At 36.6% G+C, this 26,276-nt stretch overlaps 2 protein-coding genes and 1 pseudogene across 7 annotated transcripts; all 3 read right to left on the bottom strand.

Annotated features, from left to right (window-relative positions):
• Positions 1-6,820: 6,820 nt before the first annotated feature.
• Positions 6,821-14,940, bottom strand: mzt2b (mitotic spindle organizing protein 2B). 5 transcript variants are annotated; one of them, XM_079395717.1, is made up of 6 exons: positions 14,881-14,940; positions 14,378-14,578; positions 9,776-9,927; positions 9,603-9,629; positions 9,495-9,548; positions 6,891-8,337 (listed from the first exon to the last, which is right to left on the bottom strand). In XM_079395717.1, exons 2-6 carry the CDS (start codon positions 14,560-14,562, stop codon positions 8,186-8,188), a joined length of 570 nt encoding a protein of 189 aa, XP_079251843.1. In that variant the 5' UTR covers positions 14,563-14,578; positions 14,881-14,940; the 3' UTR covers positions 6,891-8,185. The 5 variants fall into 5 exon arrangements, with proteins under 5 accessions (XP_079251844.1, XP_079251841.1, XP_079251842.1 ...); XM_079395715.1 differs by having other exon boundaries at positions 6,848-8,337; positions 9,495-9,629; XM_079395716.1 differs by having other exon boundaries at positions 6,885-8,337; positions 9,495-9,629; positions 14,378-14,571.
• A 515-nt stretch (positions 14,941-15,455) lies between these two features.
• On the bottom strand, positions 15,456-21,620 carry LOC306855681 (uncharacterized protein). The gene is made up of 8 exons (XM_079394486.1): positions 21,456-21,620; positions 19,758-19,956; positions 19,486-19,676; positions 19,239-19,400; positions 18,987-19,145; positions 18,553-18,687; positions 16,345-16,437; positions 15,456-16,250 (listed from the first exon to the last, which is right to left on the bottom strand). The coding sequence occupies exons 1-8, from the start codon at positions 21,468-21,470 to the stop codon at positions 15,813-15,815; spliced, it is 1,392 nt and encodes a 463-aa protein (XP_079250612.1). The 5' UTR covers positions 21,471-21,620; the 3' UTR covers positions 15,456-15,812.
• A 764-nt stretch (positions 21,621-22,384) lies between these two features.
• Positions 22,385-24,527, bottom strand: LOC306855987 (lysosomal membrane ascorbate-dependent ferrireductase CYB561A3-like; annotated as a pseudogene). Its single transcript has 5 exons — positions 24,354-24,527; positions 23,640-23,842; positions 23,335-23,486; positions 22,961-23,126; positions 22,385-22,408 (listed from the first exon to the last, which is right to left on the bottom strand). The product of its transcript is annotated as a lysosomal membrane ascorbate-dependent ferrireductase CYB561A3-like (transcript).
• Between the last annotated feature and the right edge of the window lie 1,749 nt (positions 24,528-26,276).

Genomic DNA, 26,276 nt, shown 5'->3' with positions numbered 1-26,276 from the left:
GACCCATTTCATACGGAACTACTTGCCTTTCTTGCAATCAAGGCAGAAATGGGTAAAGGACACAGAGAACCTCACTGTGGGTACAGTGGTGATGGTAATTGACCAAAGGTTACCTCGTGCATTGTGGCCCGTGGGACGAGTCACGAAGATCATTAGGAGTGTCGATAGTAAAGTGAGGACTGCTGAGGTGCAGGTAGACGAGAGGACCTACACCAGACCAGTGGCCAAGCTCATTGAGCTGCCGGCCATCCCGGAGAATGCCTCGACAACAGCTCCTGTGGATAGTTGAGCCTTTCCAGGAGATAATTCACACCGTGAATTATGGGGCGGCTGTGCAAAAGGCTCAAGTGATGTGAACATGGACAGAGCATGTACAGCGAGTGTTCGTTCAGACCACGCCCCTTTTCTGACATGTTGCGACATGCCCTGGCTTGTAGAGAACGGCTGTCAGTTTCAGTTTCAGTTAAGCTAATCTTCGCATAGTGTTCGTGTGCGTCAGTGACCACCAAACACACCTTCATTGTAAAGTGTATGAGAAATAGTGCCTGTGCATCTGTATTTTTGAAGTATATTTATTAAAACCATTCAACGACTATCCCTGACTTCCGTGTCCTGACTAGACACTCCATATTGTTGACAAATTTCCTTAACCAGTAGATCTCCATTACAATATTCATTAACCACCGACAGATGTATGTGTGTAAGAGAGAGAGTTGTGTTAATTGAATGCCATTAATTGTTTAATCTCAATAACTGTAAGATTGTGTCTGTCCACTCATTGATCTGCTAACCTCTGGATCTCCTCTTCATGCAGACAATGGAAACACTGATTTATACACTTCTCTATTCAGCCATCATAACATCTTAAAAATGAGACTGAATCATATGATACCCATGATGTTAAACATCACAATCACATTTCTGGAGACTTTTAAATAAACAACAGCTGATACGGTGTCAATCCCGAAAAACTGAAGAAGGGAGGACGTTGATGGAGAAAGGAGGAAAAGGGAGGATGAAATAAGAGGAGGGAAAGCGAGATGGAGGGAGACTGGCTACACTAACTGTCGAGGCAGTTAATATAAGGTTTTGGAGATAAGGCCTCGCAGACAAACATTGACAAAATCAGGCGTTCTGCTGCAAAGCCGGAGCTGTCAGTCAAACTGAGAGACAGGCCAACAATCAGCACTCGCATTCCGATAAGCACGCCAGAGAGCGTGTGCAGAAACTGCATCTACAGACGCACAGTAATGGAGAGGGGGGGTGGAAGGGCACATACAGCAGGAGAGAGAGAAAGCAAGCACTAGTATGCTAAAGTCTACACAGGCTATTACAACAAAAAGAAACGGAGAAAATTATGATTAAACGACAGGAAAAGTGTCTCAGACAAAAAAAAAAAAAAAGTCAACAGTTGATAACATGTTTCTCACAGGAGCTGCGAGACACCTGAATACCTTCATAGGTTTGAATCAAAAGCTGACAGAGGGTGTGTGTGCATGCAAAATTCAGGCCTCTCTCGTCAGACCCATCCGTGCCTCATATTCCTCACACCGAGGGGGAGGGGAGGGAGCGAGAGAGAGGTGTGAGATCAGACTAGTAAAAATAGCACTTCCTCTCTCGGCCTCAACACCTGGGGAAATGCCAGAAGGTGGATGCAGAGGGACGGAGCGGGAAAACACATCAAGAGACAAAACAGATCAGTATTAAGATTTAAAATGGGAGGTTGGTTTCTAATTGTTTGCTCTCAATGTTACCTTCTGTTTAAGGATTTTTCAGTGAGCTTTTCTGAATCGAGTGAATCATTCACTAAACTGATTTGTTAAAAACCACTGACTCAGTTAGGAATTAAACTTATGAGTAGATCATTGAATTATTCACTTAAATCTATATAGTATATTGGCATAATATTCTTACTATTTCTACCATATATTTAAATGCGGAAATAGTAAGTATGGTGTGCTATTAGACACAATTCCATCCGAATCGCATACTTCATTACCATTATAAAATATGTTCTATACAGTATGAATATGAGTAGTATGAATGCAATCTGGACTTAGTACATTCATCATGTTGTTGTTGTCATGTGACCACCCCAGCATCAGCTGCATTGCTTTACTGCCATTTCCAAATCCTCTCCAGTGGCTTCAAGTGTCCTTACAGTACTTTTTGCTTACTGATTTATGCATACTGTGAATTCGGACATGCATACTTGTTTTCACCTACTGTACAGTGAAGTATGGATATTCGGATACAGCTGAATAATCATTAAATCATTCACTCGACTGAACCATTTTGCTAAAAACTGATGATGCAACAGTTCTACTTAGGCTTTGTTTGGAAAAAAAATTGTTGACATGGCAAAAAAATATACCATGTTACTGGCAATATTGTGTCTAAAATGTAAGTTACTATTTTAACTTCTAATACAGAAGTTATAAGTTCGATATCACGTTTGGTCTGGTTCTGTCTCTCGTATCTTGTCAGTGTCTGCGCTTGCTTGGCCATTTGTTGTGAAAAAATAAGGAAAGTGTGTCCAGCTAAATTCAATTAGTATTTTGTTAGATGGGTATAAAAAAGCTTAGTATACTGCGGCAGCGGTCGTGTGAAGGCCTCATCATGTGAAGACCGAAGAGTGTAAAGACCATCGACTCCACCGGGCTGGGACACCGGCAAAGGATATAAGTATCACTTTTTATTTCTCCTCTTTTCTATTACTTGTTTCACTTCTGTTTCAGTTTTTATAACCATTTCTTACTATGTGTAATTAAGTTGCTGTTTTTAGCATGTGTTTGGCAGTGTTATTTCTTAGGATTACTGATAAACTATACTGTCGTGATTTGTGTTTGCTATCTATTTTAATTTTAGTTAAATAATGTCTGAATTTATTATGTCTGTATAGGTCTTTTATTAAGTTTTAGTTTAATTTGAGTTATTTTAATACTTTAACAAACTAAATGGAAATGAAATTCTAAATATATATACATACACATTTATAAATTATATATATATATATGTGTGTGTATGTATGTATGTGTGGTTGTACATATATAGTTGTTGTTTTTTTGGTGTTTGGCTTAGTGTTATGTTAGAATCATTATTATACTCATACCTTTTGTTCTGTAATATTTAGAATTGTTTTTAGCTTTATTTATTTATTTTCATTTAAATGTTAAGTTTTTAAATTTTGTTGTATGCATTTGTCAATTTTATTTAATTTCTTTATTTTTAAAATGTGTATAGGCAGTATTTATAAAGTTTTAGCTTTTAGTTTTGGATCTGTTTTTAGTTGTTTTAATACTACAATTGATTGCTTCTGTTGTCCTCATTTGTAAGTCGCTTTGGATAAAAGCGTCTGCTAAATGACTAAATAATAAATAATAATAATATTAAATTCTTGAACACCGTTGTGATGTTGGTAGGAATATCATATATGATTATATGCGGTGTTCATGAGTTAAGTGATTTCGTCAACAAATGCAATGATGGGCTCAATCTATCCCTTTTTGCACACACTGACTTCTAAAATCTCGAATCATTATCAAACAAAACTATGATCTGCTGCAAATAGAGCTGGAAAGAGCATGTTTTCATGTACTATGTAAATAACATGAGGAGATCTATTCACTAGTCATTATCTGGCGAACACATGGAGTACTTTTGATTAGTTTGTGTGCTCTGAGAAACAGCGAGCACAATATTGTTTCATAGTATTCAGACTGAGATGGAGTCTTGTACAGTAAATACATTTGTTTGATGAGGATGTCAGCTGGATATTGAAAAGGAAGGACTTGTTTTTCATTTACTGTGTGAGTCTACAGACATACAGGTCTACGGTTCTTTGTTTCTTGTTCACACTTGGATATCGACAAATGTGAGAATATATGTTTATGTATAAATATATGTTTTATGATTAGCTAGTGGTTTAACAGTTTTGTTCAATGGCTTTCTAGTATTATCAATGTTAACTTATAAGCCTTGACTTATGATATTATATATGTTAAGAAATCTTGTCTCTGAATAAATTATCACTATGGAAGCATACAGGTCCATGAATAAACATGCGAATAAACAATGAAAATTACCATAAATCTGCCCTGCTAATGACTAAGGTTAAGTCAAACTCAGAAATAGAAACAAACAGTCAAGCAAACAAATATGTTCACAGCAGTGGGAGCGTGCTGGCTGACGGACCCTTCCCCTCCATGCTGCAAAAGATGTTCACACATAGAAGCGTGATGCCACAGGCAGGGCATATCTGGAGGGGGAAATGAGGTACCAGCAATCTCAGCAGCTGAGCACTAAAGTGCCAGTAGAGACACACTGCCCCCTATTGCTGACTTGGGAAGGCAGGCAACCACCCAAACAAGACTTCACCTTTTTGTCAGTTTGCAGAGTGCTGTGGCAAGCTATGAAAATAAATAAATAAATAAAAATAAATAAATAAAACATAAATAAACACCTTTCACTCATGTCGCTTACTAAAAATAAAATCAAGCTAATGCGGTTCAGTCATCAAGTATGTCTTGAAGAAATATTCCAGGTTAGAGAAAAAAAAAGGCACAAGAAAAGTACAAACCGTCTAACTCATGAACAGCTAAAAAGCCTCCAATTCTTCCCTGTACAATCAAAAAAGAAAAAAAATGCAATACCTAAATTATAATTTTACTTATAATTTATATATTTTTTTCTGTCTACTGGTAGCTTCGACAAGACATTTGTATAAAGAAATAAAATATTTGATAAAATCTGAGATAAATTATTTTTTTTACTTTTATTGATTTAATTTTAGCAGGTGTAGAAGTTACAGTTCATTCATATTTAACCCAAAATATTTCTTTAGAGACACACGTTCCAAAAGTTTTACCCCCCAATAACTAATGATATGCACACATTTCAAACGATTCATTTATCAGTACCCTAATAAAAGTTGGTTCTCCCTTCACAGAGATCACATGACCAGCTGTTTTCACCAGTTCCACCAACATTTAAACAAAGCAGACTAGCAAACTAAATGTAACAATATAAGCATTTTGTTTTATGGCAGCAACAGAGATCTACGGAAGGGAAGAACTGTGTCTTTTGTGTGCAACTTCAAAACTTGCACAATGCACAAGGTGTTTTGAATGGATGATTAATGCTTTAAAGCAAACGCGGGGTTACAAAATATGGAGAGGAGTTAATCTACCTGTAGTATAAATGTGGTAACCGTCGTCTTCCCTACAGAGACACAAACACACACACATATTTCAGGGTTTGAGTGTGTGAGCACGTAAAGGGTTAAAGAGGGTTCCTGCTGTGCTCTCTGCTTCTGTGTCTCGGCCCATTACACTTGCCGGAGTACAGCAATATGCCGCCATCAATTACAGCCTGGCTGCACTGCCATCAATACAGAGAGCAGGAGAGCAGCGCCACAGCCACATAAACACGACAAACGGCCACATTAAAACCTCCAGCTCACCTCTTTCACTCTCGCGCTCTCTCTCTCTCTCTCTCTCTCTCTCTCTCTCTCTCTCGAGGTTTGAACCTCTCTCGCTTCCTTCACCTATTTTCTTTAGCTCAAGCTCTTTTTCTTTCTCGTTTTCTCCACAAGTGTATGTCTTTGTCCTCATCCCTCTCAGTCGGGCAAACAAAAGCTTTTCTTTTCTATTCCCCACACGAGCACTGCTCTGTTCTTTACTTATGGACCATAGACTCTTCAAAAATCAGGCGATACTATTGTTGGATTGGTATAGCTACCATAAAACCCCTCGCAACCTTTCTAACCATCCGGTCATGGTCTGCTTGCTGCATATACATACAGAGAGATCAATACATACTGAGATCAATACACAACAACATCTGAGCGACCAGTGGCAGATTGGTGTGTGAGAAGACTTAAAAATATACACATAAAAAAAAAACACACTTTGCCCCCAAAAATGGTAACCATATAGGCCTAGTCAACAAACCCAACTGTCTTTCATTAAAATGACAAAGGAAAGCCCTACTGATCATTCAGGTGCAGAAATCTTTTTTCTCCGTGACCAAAAAAAAAAAAAAAAAACTTTTGAAAGACTTACATGTGCAATGAGACGTGTCTTTATGGCCATATTTGTGCAGGAATATCTGAAGGAATTCGCTTTAAACCACTGACCTTGAAGGAGAAAAGACTGTCCATCTGCCATTTAGCAATGAAAAGTAGAGCATAAGCCACTTTTGTTCATGCAAGTGAATTTGGGCCATATAGGCTTCTGTATGCACATAGCAGTTTGTTTCACAGATTGAAACTTCTTTAAACTGTTATCTTGCTTTATGTTGAGGTTGACTTAAGGGTTTATAATGTTTTATTTACTTAAGCCAAAAATTCTAAAAGATTGAAAATCAGAATTCTGTCATATCCCAATAAAGAAAAAATCCCATGGACATACATTTCTACATTTAAGCAAAAGGTTTATATTTTAATACATTTTAAAATGTAATATATACCTGAGATGGCAACATTATATGCTAAGGGGGAAAATAAACATAATTGGTGTGAATTTTCCTTTGTAATTATTTGTTAAATTTAGCAATGGCATCTAACACACTGAATTAAACATGAAATTCTGAACTATCGAGACTGAAACAGTATTTTCTTGTAAAATGTACTCTCGAGTTTTTCAGTGTAATATGCTGATTTGGAGCTTTAAAGGGATAGTTTGCCTTCAGTTGCTGGTCCCCACTGAATTCCATAGTATGGGAAAAAAACACTATGCAAGGCAATGGGGACCAACTGAAGGTAAACTATCCCTTTAAGAAATTTCTTATTAATATCACTGTTGAAAACAGACATTTTTTTCCCAAATACTTTAATGAATAGAATTTCAAAAGAAAAGCATTTATTTGAAATATTTTTTTTTTTTGCAACAATGTTTATTGTCACTTTTAATTATTTTAACAGACCTTGCTGAATATGTTAATTTCTTTTTTTTTTAAACCCCAACATTTTGAGGAGTAGGAGTATGTGGTATGGTTTAAGAAAAGTTTGGATAGTTTGAACCCGTTTAACCGGTCAAACAAAATCCTTTTTTTTCTTTCTTTCTTTAATGAGTCTTTCTGTATATGATCCTTTAGGACTGCTTTCACATTATGACAAAAAAAAAATTGCTCCTAGAGACCCAATCTGAATGGACATGATTTGAACTCTGGAGTGTTTACCATTCTTTAAAACATGCCATTCTCAAGTTATTTCATTATTTTTCCAAAACATTATTTTCATTTAGCTGCAGCTCATCACTGAAGTCTTTATCCATTGTGCACATCTCAATAGCAAGAGGTCTTACCTTGGCCTACAGTCACCAAGTGTGACCATACAGTAGGCTAAAGAATGTGCAGTGTACAAACACACAAGTGCTTCCATTGACCCTGGCCCTGTCTTACACAGTACAGCTTCTATAGAGGAAGACGGTGCAGCAAATTCCATCTCATTCAACATGAAGTATGCTGATAAAGAGTTCATGCCGGTCAAAATGAATGAAGAGAGCAGTCATAATTCCACAGTCAAAGTAATCGCATAATAAAATGCTTCTGCTTAAAGCTCTCATCAAGAAAGCAAACCAGAAACATTAACTGAGACTTTTCATCAGAAACAAATACACTCATATTTTGCTTTACACATGATTTATGCATACTATACAAACTGTGCTTCATCATGTAAAGAACTAAAGTGCAAAATACAATAATTGCTTTTAAAGAGGAATATTCTTTACTCAAAATTGGAGATACACTTGAAAAAAAAAAGGATAAAATAAAAGGAAATAACAAAAAAAATAATGTCCATCAAGACATCGAAGCTTACCAAGACATTTGAATTTTGAGTCTTGCACATAAACAGTTTAAAACAGATGTGGTTCACAGCAGCATGGTTTAAAGATAGCAAAAGATTATCTGTGTTTTTCTCAAATGGTTTTGGTGTGAACGTGTAAACTAAACCGTGGAAAATATGGCATACTTCAGTCTCTCTAGGCAAGATGCAAATTTGATAAAAAGACGTCTTCAGTTAAACACTGTAGATATCTCTAAGGAGATCCCTAAAATTACTATTTTAAGCCATTTTTGTTTACAGTGAAAAAGTTTCTTCCAATCCTACAGGAACCTTCATCAACAGAAAAACAGAGTTTAATTTGAGCAAGTTTGGTATGTGTTGTTTAATTCATGAAGAACTTCAGTTGGAGGTGAGCTGAGAAGACGAGCTGCTGCTGCCTGAGCTCTTGGCGCTCTTCTGACCCCTGGTGGCGCTGACCTGCCGTGGCACTCGCTGGCTAGAGCCATCTCTTGCCGATTTCTCCCCTTGCCCTGAACTTGTTTTACTGCGTACTAAAGCACAAATAGACACAGAAGAAACGTCCATAAACATAACACATACATATGTGATGAGCTCTATCATTTTGAGTTAAAAGTTGTAACAAATTGTTTGTAATTTTTTTTTTTATTGAGAAATTCAAAAATAAATGTCTGTCTGACATGTTTTAATGTGGTGTGGCAAATCAATGATGATGCTTCAGTTCAAATAGCAGCATACGCGCATGAACCGATGATCTATTCTGCTTTAACTACTAGTTAATTAGTGCAACAGTGCCGGACAATTACTTCTGTTGACCTGGTTCCCGAAGTATTTGTTTTTCACACAGGGATTGGAAAAAGTCTTCATTAAAGAGTTGAGAGCCAAACAGCTATAAGACGAATCATTCAGTCATTCAGTGTTCACAGCTTATTAGGTATGAAAATGATTAAAGAGGAGCATATCAATAAAATATAATATTAGAAAATCATTATTTTATTTATTTGATGTATGAATAACATTTCTCATTTTGTAATTCAAAATTATAACAGACAGACACCATTTAAATTATATTTTGACCAGATTGAAGTATAAATATAATTATATATAATATAATTATAATTATTTGAGTTAAAATAACTCAAAATGATGGAGAAGGTCACATCTGAGGGAAATTGTTGATTAGGTGACACCAAAATGATTTATAACAAATCAGTTGTCTTCAGTGTAAAAATCAATGATGAAGTGGCAAACACTATCCGTTTATGAAGTTAACAGTCACATGCATGCTTTTCAATGTTGATGGCAGGCAATTTCGCAGGAAACTGGTTTACTAGTGCATTACAGTGTCACATTCGACACACGCCATTAACAGACATTCATTTACCATGAGAAGCAGAGGACTCTATAGCTGGATGAGAGTCAGAGTCCATGAGACACATGAAGGAACAGATCTGGGGCATTTCACCCCCATATTCGGGGCACTGAGCCCGCAAATCACAGGCATAATCGGCGAGGCATGAGAATGAGAACAGATATACGATACTATGAAGCTGAGGCAGGAATTAGTAATGTCAGCATGAGAAATGTGCTGCAATAGTTCATGGGAGTGAAGAGAAAACCTTGAACTCGCAAGCATCGGGATTAAAAAAAGGATGAGAGAACCAAGCTAAAAGAGAAAGAGAAGAAAAACCTTGAGAAACAGGAGCGCTCGTGTCACCCGCACTGTAGACCACTATTTTAGCCCCTCCCCTAGGTGGGCGGGACACAGATGCAGAGGGAGGGGCTGCAGTTTTAGCGCTCTTTCCTGAGACCACACTCTCCTCTTCTATAGGAAGTCACACACAGATTACCAAAAAGGACAGTCGGAGTTCGAAAGTACCATCAGTACAGCATAGATGTTGCTTTGTATTGGACATCACCTATTTTCCAACTCAAATCATGCAATTGGTCTTTTACATGTGTGACACTCACCTCTAGACTCTGAATGCGCAGTGGCGGAGTGGGACACTGTGGATGTGTCACCAGTGGATGTTTCAGACACCTTCTGCCCTGCACACATGGCCTTTAGGGTCTGAAAGACTGCCAGAGGAGCAACGTTCATCTTTAACAGGTCCAATATGATCCTGTAGCAGTACAGAGATGGGCCATTTAGAATCATGAAACATTAACAGATAAAATCTGCTAACTCAGTGAGGGAAGTTGTGCTACAGTGATTTTACTGTGATTTTATTGCTTTTCTGAAAGTGGCAACAGTAATGGGATTAAAGTCAGCAGTATTCAAAAAAAAAAAAAAGTATTGATATTAATAAGAAAACAAACCACACAAAGTCATATGGTTTATTACTCTAATTGTAGGTGGTTCAGTACAGTTGTAGTTTTTTATTAATATGTTGAATTAAGTATTTTTATATTTTGTTTTCATTTTAGTCAAAGTTTTAATTTGTTGTGCGTATTTGTGTGTTTTTAATGTCTATATAGTTTTGATGTGGAAAATGAGCAATGTTTCCTTGGAAATAAAATAAATTTTACTTAAAAAAGAAAAAAAAAAAAGTTAACTATAATAAAATCTTTTTTTTTTTTTTTATATAACAACCCTGCTTTGTCCACACCTCACCAAATCAAAGTTTAAAAGTACTAAAGGAAAATTGAAATTATTTCCGCAAACTGGTCAAATAAGTCAGAAAGTTGTTAACCTGCCTTATTATGAGCCAGACCAATGACTATACATATTAAAAGATGGTTCACTCCTATTACTTATGAATGAGGGAAACTGCAATGTGCAATATTGCAGAATATGTCCCGCCTTCTAAATGAAGGAGCCAATCGCTGATTGGTGAAGTCTTTGCGTCACTGCAGCTACCGTTGGAAGCTCCGGTTCCCATAGATTAAGATGTATAAATGACAGCTGGCAATCATTCTGGGATTGATCTGAACTTTCTTAACTCCTCCAGCACTTGAAACATAATCATAAAAAAGTCTCTGTGATACATAGCTGATTTCCTTTTTATTTTCAGTGCTCATGGCTGCATTCACAGAAAATCCTCGCTCCACAGCAGCCTGACCATGTGACAAAAGCAGCACAATTTTTACTACCTGCCATAGGTATTTGAGATCAGGTTTTCCCAGTAAGGTTTCTGAGAAGAAATGGTCAAGTGAGTGTGACTGGATCTCATAGTCCCTGTACTTTGACAGGTTTCTAGCCACTTCATCTTTAATGAAGGTCTTGTACTGCATTTGAGCATCATCACACTTGCTTTCTGGAAACCTTTTTAGCTCAACTAAATGGTTTAGAAGTCTTTTGAACCTTCGTTCACATCCATCAGGATCCTGGGCGATGGCCTTGGGGTTAAGGCAGGTAGTCTGTCTCACAAAACTAGAGCGAATGGGGGTTTTGTCCAAGAGTCTCTTTAAGAGTTGAAGGAGACACCGCCTTGCATCTCTTCTGAATTCCAAAATTCTTTTTTCACTCACTTTCCCCGCCATTTGTTTGAGAGCTCCGTCTGTGGAAAATCCAAGGTCTATTTTAGCCAGACCTAATGCATCCTCATCTTTCATTTCATACTTGGACATCTTCAGCGGGTCTGTCATTGTCTCTGTTACATTAGTTTTAAGTACTCTACTCATTACAGCAGAGATCATGTCTGCCCAGTCTGAGGTCATAAATGGGATCATGGGGCTATCTGTCTGATACTTTTGTAGGCAGCCTTGTACATGCTTTGCTAAATAGACAAAGAAATGCAGCTTTGCAGGGAATAACAGATCCACACATGCTTCTTTCACTACTGTGAATGTTTTACACTTTGGAGTGTTTAAGTTCTTGTCTGCTTCGACGGTTTTCACGTATGTTCTTAGATGAGGCAACACCTCTAGTGCTCTCGAAGCAACTTCAACATTTTCCACCCATCTGTGAGAGCAGAACTTTTTCGGAAACAATGAGGAACCAGTTATTGTAACAATCATCCCGTCGTGCAGGTGTATCGCGAAACAGGCGATAAAATGCCAGCAACTGGTTGTCAATGTGCCAATTTGTTTCAAGGAAGGCATTTCGAAATGCATTGTGCACACTATGTAAGGAACATGTACCAATATCAATCAGTTGTTTGTCTGTACATTCAGCCAACACAGTGATTTGAAAATCCCTGTAGAATTTGTGGTTTACATTAGGCCCATCCATCGAAATCTGAAGATTACTCAAATCAAGTTCTTCTGTCAAGTGCTTGAAATGTTCCAGACAGTTCTCTGCCTTACCATGCCCCATACATGCAGAATCCAAGTAGTGTGTGGAGACCTTGTTTGCAACTGCATCCAAAAATCTAATGTGCACATCCATCTGCTTTAGCTGAAGTTCCTTGTTAAGAGATTCATCAAATAGCAGGACATATTCTGAATCCGTTTTCACTTTTTACAGCAGTTGCAGCTTCACATAAGGAGCAATGCTATAATTAACCATGTATGTAGGATGTCTTCTTTTCACCACAAGCAAATTATTTTTCTCTGGAAACATTAGCTGGAATAATGTGGAATTGTCCTCAGCGCTCTTGTTGGAATAGTGGGATGTAACATTCTTTAGAGTCCAAAGAATTTCAGCCCTCCAAGTATCATTGTTTCGTACCCAAGAATCCTGATGTTGTACTAGTTTGAGGGTTCTGAAAAAGAACATGTACAAATTAAATTATGGCAAATATATTCAGTCATGGCTGTCTAGCAAGCATGCAGTATTGGTTGTAAGAGTTCAAGTAATTATTTTATTGCATTCTAGTGACTTGTTTGGACTAAAACTATTTTTGTATGTTGTAAGGATTTTTGATTTCATTCAAGTTACAATTAAAAGTCCTCCAAAACACAATATACAACTTATTACATAATATATATTAAATTACACAAGTTATATATATATATATATACATATATATACATATATATATATATATACATATATATACATATATATATATATATACATATATATATATATATATATATATATACATATATATATATATATATATATATACATATATATATATATATATATATATATATACATATATATATATATGTGAAATGAATGGTTTTAAAATTGTACAAAAAAGGAAAAGTTATTTTTCTATACAATGCCCACTAGGAGGTGCTCTAGCCTAGGCATTTGCTTTCCTTGATCTGTTTTCCCTGAAGAGATACAGGTTGTTGTTGAAAATTGAGTGACTCCATTCCATTTTTAATCACAGAATAAGACAAAAGTATATTTTATGGTTTCTGTTCTATAACATATGTCAATTAGCACTGTATTAATATACTGATGATGATTTGATTTAATATACTTAATTCTTGAAGACTTGAAAAACACACACAAACCATATTGTGGCAATTGTGTAATTATCAGTCAAAATGTTTCTGCTTTTTATTCAGCTTAGTTACAGCTATGGCTAGATGCCTTTGTCTATATTAGGAATTTCATGGCGGGTCACAAGTTAATTTCTTTTATGAATCTGTTTTGGAGCACGAGAGCGCCCTGTGGCTTTGAGTATGAATGAACCATACACTGAATGAGCATGTTTAGCGCTCGGTTCACATCGTTTTGGATACAAATAAACAAACACACACAAACCACTAACAACAATGAAATGCTTACCTGTTGCTTTGAGACTGTGGGGGTGAAATATTCTCTGATGGATGTTGATCCAGTGCGGGCAGCTGCATTGACATGATGCTCCCCTTGCATGTGACTCTTCAGCTCCGACTTGCCCATGTTTGAAATCTCGAGATTTTTTTTTGCATAATTTACACTGTGCACGATGAACACTTTTTGGATCTTCAAGAAGCCAATTTTTATATGCCTCCTTTTCCAGGCATGCTGGATTAAACTTGCACTTCCCCGGCATTGCCTCTTTACCATTCTGTAAATGTGATCTAGGTGAGTGCCGTCAGAACCAGCAGTTAATGAAAGGCGGAAATTGAAAGGAAAAACAGCAGCAACTTGGCTTAAAGAAAAGTTAGGCTTTTATTTTTTGCACATAAAACTTGCATCGATTGATAGAATGTGTGGTAGATGCTTCGTCCTACAAAGCGTCTTTCACTCTCTTTCACAGACTGCTATATTTTTTATTAGCCACGTAATTTGTGTTCCGAAGAAAAACAAAGGACTTACGGGTTTGGAACAACAAGAGGGTTTGGAATTAATGACAACATTTAAATTTTTGGGTTAACTATCCCTTTAAAAGGTCTGACTCAAAGTTTCCTTCAAGACAAATCAACTCTCAATTCTTGCACTGGTCAATTGTGAGATTTTGAGCTATTTTTTAGATATTTGAGCTAATTACAAGAGGTTTTCTCAGAATGTGTTTTTCTCATGCACTGAGCCAGAATACACCAACCCTTTCAGTTTTATTCCTAACAACATCCTGAAGGTTTGCAAATATATAGATTTATCATCATATAATAACTCATTTGCATATTTCAACAACATACAACTTTTAATAGAAAATAATGTACTGTGATTAATCAACTGAAATAATAGTGATATTTAGTACATTTTTTAGTCGGTACTGACATATTTGATTTTGTGGGACTCACTTGAAAACCTCTTGATCAATGACTATCCCAGCAGCCTGAGTGAGCTCGAACAGCTCAGTCTCCTCCGCATTTAGGACCTTTTTCTTCTTGATGCTGTATTTCTGCACATTCCCGCTGACGGTCACGCTCAGAGACGGGGAATCCGGGGCTGAGGGCATGGCGCCGGGCTGCGCTGACTGGGACATATGCGTCACCTAAACACTATAAAACACAGGAAATAATAGCAATCACAAAACAATCATGCATTTCTGTCAGAGCTTACCGATCCTGTAAGGTCGACGGAAAACACTAGTATATGACCTATTTTATGGTAAAATATTCTTATAAATGTTGCACAGAAACAACCAAGCTTGACGCGTACGTGCGTATTTAACTGCATAGCTACCACATAAATGATACACTGAACTCGATAATGACACTTCCTGTTCCGTTCCTGTTTATATTTTACACAGACATGTCATTTAAGCTTGAAATAAAACGGTAAACTTTAACATAATACTCACAACAGTGCACTAGTGAATTGCCCGCGTCCTTCCTCCCCAGCTTTGTTGCTTAATAAACACAAAGTAGCATTACTTACTGCCACCATCTGGTCTGGAGAAGCGGGCGTCTTCCTCTAGAAGGCGCTAAAAGCTTTTGTTTACATAATATGCGTGTTTCTATTATGTATATATAAATACACACACTTGCACATATATATTTAAGAAAAATATGTTGTTTATATATTAAATATATGTATAAATTATATGAATAAAAATATATACATGTAAATACATTAAAAACACAATACCGTATATATATATATATTTACATGTATATTGTATATCATATATAAATATATTTAATATATAAACATGTTTCTTAAATATATATGTGCAAGTGTGTGTATTTATATACATAATAAATATACACAGTACACAAACATATATTAGGCAAACAAAAACTTTTATTAATCGTTTGACAGCACTAATATATATATATATATATATATATATATAAATAGATTTTAAACAAAAAAGCCCAAACAGGACAACTATTATGGCAATAAACCTTCAAAACTTGACAACCCAACGTTTTTCCATCATCTCATAATAGTTCGTCACAAAATTTTTACTTTATGGCTTTATTATAAGTTACATGGTTGTGTTTATGCTCAAAAGAACATCAGAAATAAGTCCTGCACATTGTTTGAGTAACAAGAGCATTGAAGTACATCAGAAAGCATTGACAAAACCAGCAATTAAACATATAAATAAGCATGGAAAAGGTTAAAAATATTTGAACATGGAAATTTGTATGTATATTTTGCCAAATTACAGAATAAAGATCATTCTGTATTTTATTTATTTTTCCCCCCCAGGAAATGTGTGGCAAAGGTAAAAGCATTTTTTTAAGAACAAGGAATGGAGACAAGTGTGTTTTTAATAAGTCATTTTCAGCTGACTCTCTGTACTTTGCTTTCAGTCGTCTCTTCTGAGTAATCCGCTGATCTGCGCTTCTTCGATGACACAAGGGACAACGACACTTCCCGTTTATCCTCTAAAACATTAGCTGTAGTCAAGCCAGTGTTTGGCAAATCTAAGTCCAAGCCGGGGCTCTCCAAACAGGGAATTGTATTGGTTGGTACTAGTTCAAGCTCTGTGGATTTTAGTGCCTCATGTTGCTCAGTTTGTAGTTGCACATCCATATCCTCCAGTCCTGTTAAAGTGCCACTGATGGCTTCAGTTTGTGACTCCTCTGAATCTCCACTGAGCTCCAGAGCCCCCTTGTGGCCATTGATAGGCATGTTATCTGCCCCTGACAGGATCTCCCTTCTGAGTGAGGCCAGCTGGGCCTGCAGGAGGTCTTTGTGCTGAGCTTCAAGGTTTTCCAGCTGACAATATAAAAAAACAAAGAAAATATGACAGTTTCACTCTGGAATCATGTCCATTTTTATTCACCCAAGCCTGTACATTCAGAACACTTACAAGCTTGGCCACCTTCTGCTGGCTGTGATCTGGACATTGATAAGCTTGCAGTTCCTCAAACATCCTCACGTTAGACTGAACCAGGCTTGCCACCTAATAATAAAATAGAATGGATGCAAAGAAAAAGTTAATTCTAGCAACTGTACACATGAATGTCTATGATCTGCAGTTACAACTCACAGGACAATATTAAAATTATATATATATATATACATATACATATACATATATATATATATATATATATATATATATATTAGGGATGCAACAATACAGTTAGCCTACGGTTCAATACATACCTCGGTTTTTGTTTCGGTTCGGTTCTGATGGCTTGACACATAAGTGTTTTTTTTTGTTATTCTATGCTTAGGCAATAGGAACAGTAAGAGGTTAAGGAGAAAAAAATAAAAACGATTTATTGCAATGCTCCTTTATTTTACTTAAAAGCCAAGAACAGTAGCCTACACTAGTTCCTAGTGTATTGTATAATAAATAAAAAATTAACGCTGAAATCTTAGAGCTGCTGGTAGCCCATGTACAAACTGGGGAACACATAAATTTGTTGTTTCTTTTGCTCAAATAGCGTTATAAAAAGCTTATTTCTCAGGCTAGATCAGCCAGTGCGCATGCGCAGTCCTGAGCGCGAGTCTCAGAGCGCTGACTGTTTCTATAGCAACCGGGACTTCTAACGGCAGCTGCAGTGACGCGCTGACTTTACTGATTAACGATTGGTTCTTTCATTCAGAAGGCGGGGCTTCCTGCGATTGAGCGGCCAAGCGTTGCATTTTTCCCCATTTAAAACAATACGAGTGACATGTCTTAGGTATTTATGTATTATTTGATTATACTCAACGGCAAAACCGAAATGTATCCACATCGCGGATTTGAAAGACGCCGGCGCTTCCTCGTACTGTTGCCTCACTTCACCGCCGCTCGCCATGTTAAAGTGTGGAATGATGGTTAAGCGCCCCCTAACTTTAGAGCGTAGTGATTGAATATTCACTCGAGGGAAGGAGTTTCCTCATCTCAGCTCATAGACTTACAGGCACACACAAACAGTCAATTCGGAGAGAAATAAAACGCACATAAATTATTTAAACGTAAAACCGAAAAAACCGCAATTCACAAGCGCGTATTGAACCGTGGATGTCGTACCGAACGGTTCAATATTATATTGAGAATTGTGGCATCCCTAATATATATATATATATATATATATATATACACGTGTGTGTGTGTTGTTCACATTGTCATTTGGAGGTGAAACTACTTTCTAGATGGAAGATACACTACCATTAAAAAGTTGGTAAGACTGTTTTGAAGGAAGTCTCTCATCAAGGCTGTATTTATTTGATTAACATATACAGTAAAAATTTTAATATTATGAAATATTACTACAACTTAAAACAACTGCTTTCTATTTGAAAAAATATATTTTCAAATGTAATTTAAAAGGTAATTTATTCCTGTGATGGCAAAGTAGAATTTTCAGCATAATTACTCCAGTCTTCAGTGTCATGTGATCCTTCAGAAATCATTCTATTATGCTGATTAGCTGCTTAACATTTCTTATTATCATCAATGTTTTAAACAGGTCATATTTTTGAGGAAACCAAAATACAACTTTTTTTTTTGATGAACATGAAACTTTCACTTTCGAACTGTCACTCCAGTATGATAGATGAAATATGCGTGGTATTGGTTGCTTGGCTAACCATCAATCAAAAAGTAAGTGTATTTACTGTCAACATCTGTCCCATGTGTTTATACAACAGGGCAATTTAAAATGATTGTATGGTGAATGACAACAACATACCACAAATGAGCTACATAAAAAAATTAAACAAAACATTGAATTTTACATCAACAGAAGTTAGAAATTACTTATAATGTATATGAATAATGTACACCCTTGGGTGTGCATTATTTTCCAAAAAAAGAGTCAATTATTCCATTAATACTATGGTTACCACACCTCTAGAAATTGTTCGGGATGTATTTCAAGACATTTATCAGGTTTTAGTCCTTAAAGCACTTGCGTGTAGGACTAATTTCTTGCGCAAATCATCACACGCCTCTGTTGCCAATTCCAAAACATCAATTTAGAGTGAGTAACAGAGGCTTGAGCCGTTGATAGCAGACTAATGCTGTTATTAATGCAGATTTTAGAGAGAGAGAGAGAGAGAGAGAGCGATTAAGCAGGTATACCTGTTCTTTGAGCTGTTTAATCTCAGCTCGTAGTGTCTTCTCCATACTCTCCTTCTCCTGACGTAGTGTATCGATCTGCTGGTGGAGCTCCAGGAGTCGTTTATGTAGCAGGGTCTGTTCCAAACTTTCTGCCTCCTGAAATTAAAGCAACACATTTTTTTGACAGCTCTTACAGGAGATCTACAAAACCAGAAGACTGAATAAAGTACAAGAATAACGTACACTACTGTTACAAATTTGGGGGTTGCTAATCATTTTTTATGTTGTCGCTTACGTTTAACAGTTGTGTATGTAAGGATTACTAGTAATAGCAGATCTGCATTAATAATAAGGCACTTTATATATTGTTTGTAATTTTGAAGTTTCACAAAACATTAATCATGAAGTGCCATGAAATAGTGATATGTTCAATAATTCCCGTTAATAATGTTCACCTGTTCAGTGAGGATACCAGTAGCTGTGTCATAGATCACACTGTTTCCCTGTCCATCAGGGTCCATAAGAACAAGAGTCTGAGTCCCATCAGATGAATTCCGGGAAGACCCCACCTCTTCCTCAGCACCCAATGGGATTCCATTTCTCTCACCGTCTTCCTTCAAACACAGAAAGGAGAGGTGAACAACAAAACTTCAAGGCAAACACCAAAACGGTTCATGCCCAAAATAAAGCTTTGTGATTTTGTCTACCTTTGGCTCCACAGTCAGTAGGGTTTCAGTGCCAGTGGTCAGGATGGGCTGAGTTAAGATGGATCCAATGCTAGTGCCATCTCCAAGACTAACCGCCAGCCCTTCATAGGCTTTAGCATGAGCCTCTGAGCTCTCGCCATAATACTGTCGGCAGTTCACATTCTAGGACAGCACACGTGCAATCATGATCAAAAAATGCCATATCTAAAGTGCAAAACAGATTTAAATCAGGGTTATCCACCTTTACCTGTGTGACTTGGATCTGGAATGTGGTGTGGGGATTTCGGAAGTGTGTTTTATAGTGTTTGATGGCCTCGTCCCTCCTGTTGAAACCATTTCTACAGCGGTAACAGTGCCAGTGTGCACCTTTAAACCGTTTTTCTCCTTTAATAGTGCCCACAATCTCACAATGGATACAGCAGCGCAGCACCTTCAAGCCTGTCCATAAAAAATGAGATTGACCAAATGTCTCCAAAGGACATGAATCACATGTGAGTCTTTAGTCTCACTGTGCCTCACCTGCAAAGTCAATGCCTTTGTCCACGTGTTTGATGCGGAAGTGAGCTCGCAGGATGACGGGATCTTGGTAAGCCTCGGCCACAGAACAGAGCGGGCAGTGCATGTGCACTCCTTTTTCCTGCCCTAAACACTTCTCATCTTGACACAGCACAGGTGTGTATGTGTGTTCTGTTCCTCTGACACAAACCGAGGGATGGGCCTAGAAAAATAAATGCAGACAGCTAGTGAATGAGATTATAATAATTAAGTAGCCTTATTTCAATGTGAAGCACTTCCTTGCTAACAGCTGTTTAGGACTGGTGCTGACTTGACTTGAAATACACAGATAATTTTTTGTTTCTGAATACATAAAGTATTTTTATTTTATTTTAACTGGGACAAATCTGTGACTAGAGGTTGCTGTTCATTAAATGTTCTTGTGAGAGCACATCTGGTGCTCATGCACATTACTGTGAGAGTGAAGGGAGAATCTGTTGAGGCTGCAGAAAAACAGATGCATCGAGCAAGTGGTGATGTAAAACTGGTTAAATTACTTCAAAAAATAATCCTTTCAGACAAGCTGCCCAGGAATTCTGCTACAGATGTACAGCAGGGTCATCAAATCTAACAAGGCAGTATTAAAGTTCATCGAAATATGTTACCCAAATTCACTGTGGTGATGTCTAACCCCCTCTATTTTTAATCCTAGAATGAATTTTGCTCTGATGTGAACAGATGCAGATGTACAGCAGGGTCACCAAATATGACAAGGCAGGGTTACACCTTACCAAAACCTGTTACCCCCCTTTATTTCACACAGAATGGCTTTAACATTGCCCAGATTCACTCTGCTGATTTCTAACACCCTCTAATTTATATCCTAGCATGCATTTTGGTCTGATGTGAAGAGTTGCATTTACACAACACATCAGGGTCACCCAGTCCGACAAGGCAGCATTAAAGGTTATCGAAATCTGTTACTCCTCTTATTATAAACGCTATGGCTGTAATGTTACCCAGAAACACTCTGGTACTGTCTAAACTCCTCTATTTTATATCCTAAAAAGCATTTTGGCCTGAAGTTAACAGATGAAGGTTAAAGTCATCAGGGTCACCAAATCTGACAAGGCAGCATGAGATGTTACCCCCTCTATTTAACACACAAACTTTATAAATAGCCCTAATTATGTAACTTAGTTTATTTAGTTCCAATCAACATGCAAAACGTGTTTACACATTATAATTTGAATTACAGTTGCTTCACCCATTTACATTTTGTTTTAAGATACATTTCTTAAATCTTTACGAGCCCCCTGTAGTAAACATAAGCATTGCCGCTGAAAACCAATGAAACTGAAACTTGGCCCATAGCGTTACGTTTAACATTATAAGAAATTATTACCACCGTTATTATCTCAAGTTCTCGTTTGCAATCTTGAAGATGAATTACATTTGTTTAAATGGACCTAAAGTATCACTAACAATTGTATTTGCATGTATTTCACAAGGCCTGCAACTAGCTCAATGAATAAAATAATAGGTCGTTATAAAATCATATTAATGATATCGCGTTGATTATGCAACTCTTGACTACTGCACTGAATCACGTTGGTCCAGAGACTTTAAAGCTGCAAGCAGCTTTTGCGCACTTAATCATGCTAACAACTTTAGCAAGCTAACACAAAACTCACAGCATTTCACGTTTAACCTTTCACTCACCACAAAAGCGGACATGCTTTTGATATTATATAGAAATCCGATTTAAATTCCGTTATCCGACGGCGTTTGTTGTAGTCTTTAGCCTATGAAACATCCCATTTCAGAGCGCTTGTGTGTGCTTCGTCATCTGTGTGTACACACACATTCACCTGCGAGTTTCCAGTCACATAACACCGATGAATGCAACGACGAGTTCAACGTAAATTAATTTAATTGGCCTCCATTAGTTTTGGTGGAATTTTAAACCAATCAGCACCGTAAGCGATGAATAAGGAAAGACGGTGCCGCCACAACGATGAGTGCACGTAACATATTTACACTCGTTTAAAATGAAAAAAACTAAATCCAATATATTAACTATACACAAATCTTTAAATCAGCCTTAAAGTTCAGACACGTTAATGTAATTACTAATATTGTTCCTATAGGCCTACTATTTATTTATATATTTTTACGAATTATTAGAGTATAGTTAAGGATGTGTAGTTAAAAAAAATAGCTATAAGAAAAAATATTTTGCTGAAGTAATATGCTAATATATATTCTATAAAGTTCTCATAGCCACCTAAATTCTCGGAGCTTCTAAGGGGATGTAGCTCAGTGGTAGAGCGCATGCTTTGCATGTATGAGGCCCCGGGTTCAATCCCCGGCATCTCCACTTTTCTTCACAACTACAAAGCACGATTATATGCAACACCATTACAATGTAAAATCTAAAAAAAATGAACGTGGACGGCAATACATAGTAAATTTAAGATCAATTTATTGATTTATTTTCTTGCAATTTTCTTACTAACCACAAGAGGGCAATCAACTGGGCACTCAATTTGTTTTGGATGTATAAATGAAGCAAGCATAAAACCAGTCAGCTGCCACAGAGTAGTCAAAAAGTAAGATATATACATGTTTCTTCTTGTTTACTCCAGTCTTCATCTGGCATCTGTCAGCAAAGGCTACAAATCACATTAAAAGAACACATAAATTCAGCCATTGTCTCACTATTCAGCACTAAATGGTCATTTTTAATGTTACAAAAGCAAACCTTTACAAAATTAACAATAAAAATGTAGACAATAAATATACACTACTATGCAAATGTTTAAAAAAAGTATCTTATGCTCATCAAGGCTGCATTTATTTGACCAAAAAATAAATTAAAAACAGTAATATTGTAAAATATTGTTACAAAATTTGAAATGTTGAAATGTTAATATATTTTAAAATGTGATTGCAAAGCTGAAGTGATCCTTCACATGATCCTTCAGAAATTATTCTAATATGCTGATTTGGTTCTAATTTTAATAAAAAGTAAAACAGCATTTATTTGAAATAGAAACCTTTTTAAATCTTTTTAAATTATAAATGTATTTACTGTCAATTTTGATCAATTTAATGCATACTTGCTTAATTAAAGTATTAAGTAAAAAAAAAAAAAAACAACAACGACAGTAGTGTTTATTCTTACAATTAATTTTTGGCATTTTAAAGTGGGGGTCATCACTCACTCTGTCAGTTTCATTCTCAGACTCTGGATTCTTCCATTTCTGACTGGACAGAAGTTTCAGCACTAACAATCCGAAAATAACAACTGCAATGCCTAATGAGTTTGCAAACAGAGCTTCAGCAGGCAGTGCCGTATATGGTTTGGTATTGCTTCCATTTCTCCCATTTCTACTGAGACACAATCGGTTGGAAACACTGAAACTGCTACAAACATTTCAGCCGTTATAAAAACAGACCATTAGAGGATGTTTTCACCATAATAAGAGCCCCCTACACAACTAATTCAAAGAGAAAACATAATATTATGTCTCTGAATAAGATAAATCACAGCCATTTCTTGCAGCTACAGGGTTGTGATAATACGATTGTCACTCACAGTGTCAGCAGTAGTTTTTCATTGATCCCAGACAAGCTGGTGATGAGACTCAGGATGAAGATGGCAATGCCCATCCAGATGTGAAGAGGTTTCAGACGGGCTCTAAAAGCCAAAGGGGTCCAGGGCAACAAGAAAAAACAAAGACCCACAAACTATTCAATCAGAGGAGAAAGGCACAGGAGACCATGCCAAGCATAATTTCTTTCAAATTTGACGGAGTAGAACATACTCATGGAGCTTTATCAAGCATGAAGCAATGAATACTGTGTCATAAATCAGGCTTGACCATGTATTGTATACTGTACCTGCAAAGTGAATAGGGCCACTGTGGAGATCCCAGTACAGCTGTGTAATGAATACAGATGAGGGATGTTGTTGGCAGTGTGAAAATCAAAGGCCGCACACAATCCTAGCACAGACAGCACAATGGCCACAAACAACAGTCCTGCATGGGCCCACTTACACCACCACCGGCTCCAGGTGAGAGGAACACGGTATAGGACTATGGCTGAGAAAGAGAAACGGACACATTTGGAGAAGGACTGAGAAAAAAACATTTAAAACTGTAAAAACATATATGTGTTTTTGGACATGGTTTAAACACTGACTGTACCATGTTTTTTGGCATGTATTAAGGTAATATGCCTGGAATTACTTTTTTTCTGGATTTTTTTCTTTTCGAGGTAAATAAAATTTCAGGTCAGTAAGATTTGTTTTCTTATTTACTTTTTATTTTATTTTTTAAATAAAAATAAAGCAGGCACATTAAATTGGTCAAAAGTGACAGTAAAGACTTATAATGTTAAAAAATTATATTTTAAATAGATGCTGTTCTTTTAATCTTTCTATTCATCTATACACACACACATACATACACATACAATAATTTCGGATTCTTTCCTATAAGAATATTTGTAATGGAGCAAGACTGTAAACAGGAGAAGGAAAGAGAAGAGTTAAAAAGAAGAGAGAAAAGGTGTTTATACATGCGAGACAGAAACAGAAGTGTTTCCTCTCACCATTTCCATACAGCATCATGAGACTTGTCACCTTGAGGACCGGGTGCCAGTTAAATTGCAAAAAAGATCCATCCCAGGCAAATCCTCCTCTCCAGATCCCACTCCACACACGAACATCACACACAAAAACCCGAGCCACACACTTAGCACGTAGAAGAACACAGGGAAACGCATCTAAAACAAGACACAAAGAAAATGACTGGATAAAATGTATCTTTTTTAACTAGTTCTTTATATTTAAGGCTTTCATCTTCAGTAGCTTTCAATTCTTCAGCCAATACCTGGGATGTCTAATAAAGCTAATAGTCTAATAGTGTAATGGCAAAAGCTTATTATTTCAATTCTTTAATTACAAACTTCTTACCTTTCTATTTATGTTCAAGTCATTCAATGTGCATAATATCTCCTCTGTTTCTCTCTTTGACTTTCTTTTAAGTCCAACCCCAGATTTTTGAGAGATGTTATGCAAGTCATGGTCATGCTGTTAACTCATTCTCCTTGAAAGTTTAAAAGACATGTCGTTGTGCTTAAGTGTCTACATAATAATAATGGTGTCTACAAGTTCTATAAACTGTTTTATACAAAATTATCCAATTTCTGGATTTCTGGCTTATACGCATAGCATAGGCTTTTTTGCACCCACAAGGATTTTGATATTTACGAAAAAAAAACAAATTATTAAAAACTTAAAATATTACAGTAATTTCTCTGACTTGAATACTGCTGTTCCTTTGGCCACTGCTTTAGGTACCAAACCATTATAAATAATAAATGGCAAATACCACTGAAGTTCTAAATACAGAATACATTTCAAATTTTTCTTTTTTGCTGTGTCATACAGACATTAGAGCACCACAAACTCTGTGATGATGAAGCATTTCTTCAGAATTTTTATGATGTTACGCTTGATGTTCTTTCACATAAGCTGTCGTGAGAGCAGATACAATGCAAATACAACATGATACGTCTTTTAAAATGCTAGTAAGAGTTGACTATCTTACTCAACCTTTATCTAAATGGCACGTTTCTCCACACTGGACAGGAGACATGAACTAAATGGCTGGCATTATCCAGGAATTGACCTAAAGAATTTAAGATGGAGATGACTGTAATTTACAGGTCATAATAAAAGTACAGTGTCTGTAAAAGTACTGGGTGGCCTTCATCTGCCAGTCACTTACTTACATTTGCATGAAATCAACCCACGTGAGCGAATGCCATTTTCTCTCTTTTTGAATTAGAGAAATTGTTAGTCTGCCAGAAGTCACGCGGTGTATTTTCACGGTCATGTAATGTTCTTGCTGCTTTTAAAAATACAAGATGCACAAAGATCTACATTGTTCAGCTATATTTATTGACTCGATCTGAAAAGCAACTGCTATGGATGTATTTACCGAAGAGATATTAAACTTAATGGTGAAATCCAACAAAAGAGGATGACTGTCATATAGTGAAGCAAACAAACAGAGAGTGTGTCTAACTCATCATATATCATATATTAAAATTGAAGCTACATAAGGTAAAGGCATGCAGAGACAGACGTGCTTTATACAGATTTCCTTATCGTCCTCATCTTCAATGAACAGTGAAATATACTGGTTCTTTTCCCAAGGAAGCTCACCGTTTTCAGAAATTAGAATACGGTAGCTTGGGACATCGGGTCGAAAGCAGAACTTCTTTATTGCAGAATGTGGCAGCAGGGTGTCCATGCTTTGCCCATTGTATTTTGTAATGAAGGCTTCAACGTCCAGCTTCTCTTGGCTTATAAAGGCTCGCACATTCCTGCTGCTCCTGTTTATCACATTCATTTTAGCGTTGTCATTGCCCATTGTCTGCAATTTTCCTAATGATATAAAATACAAAATGTGTATTGCAAACATCAAATATAACAGCATCAGTTGTACAGCGTAAGTAACCAGGGTT

Source organism: Barbus barbus, assembly GCF_936440315.1.
Source record: "Barbus barbus genome assembly, chromosome: 36".
NCBI lineage: Eukaryota > Metazoa > Chordata > Actinopteri > Cypriniformes > Cyprinidae > Barbus > Barbus barbus.
The sequence above is the reverse complement of the archived record's forward strand: the minus strand, read 5'-3'. Positions and strand labels throughout refer to the sequence as shown.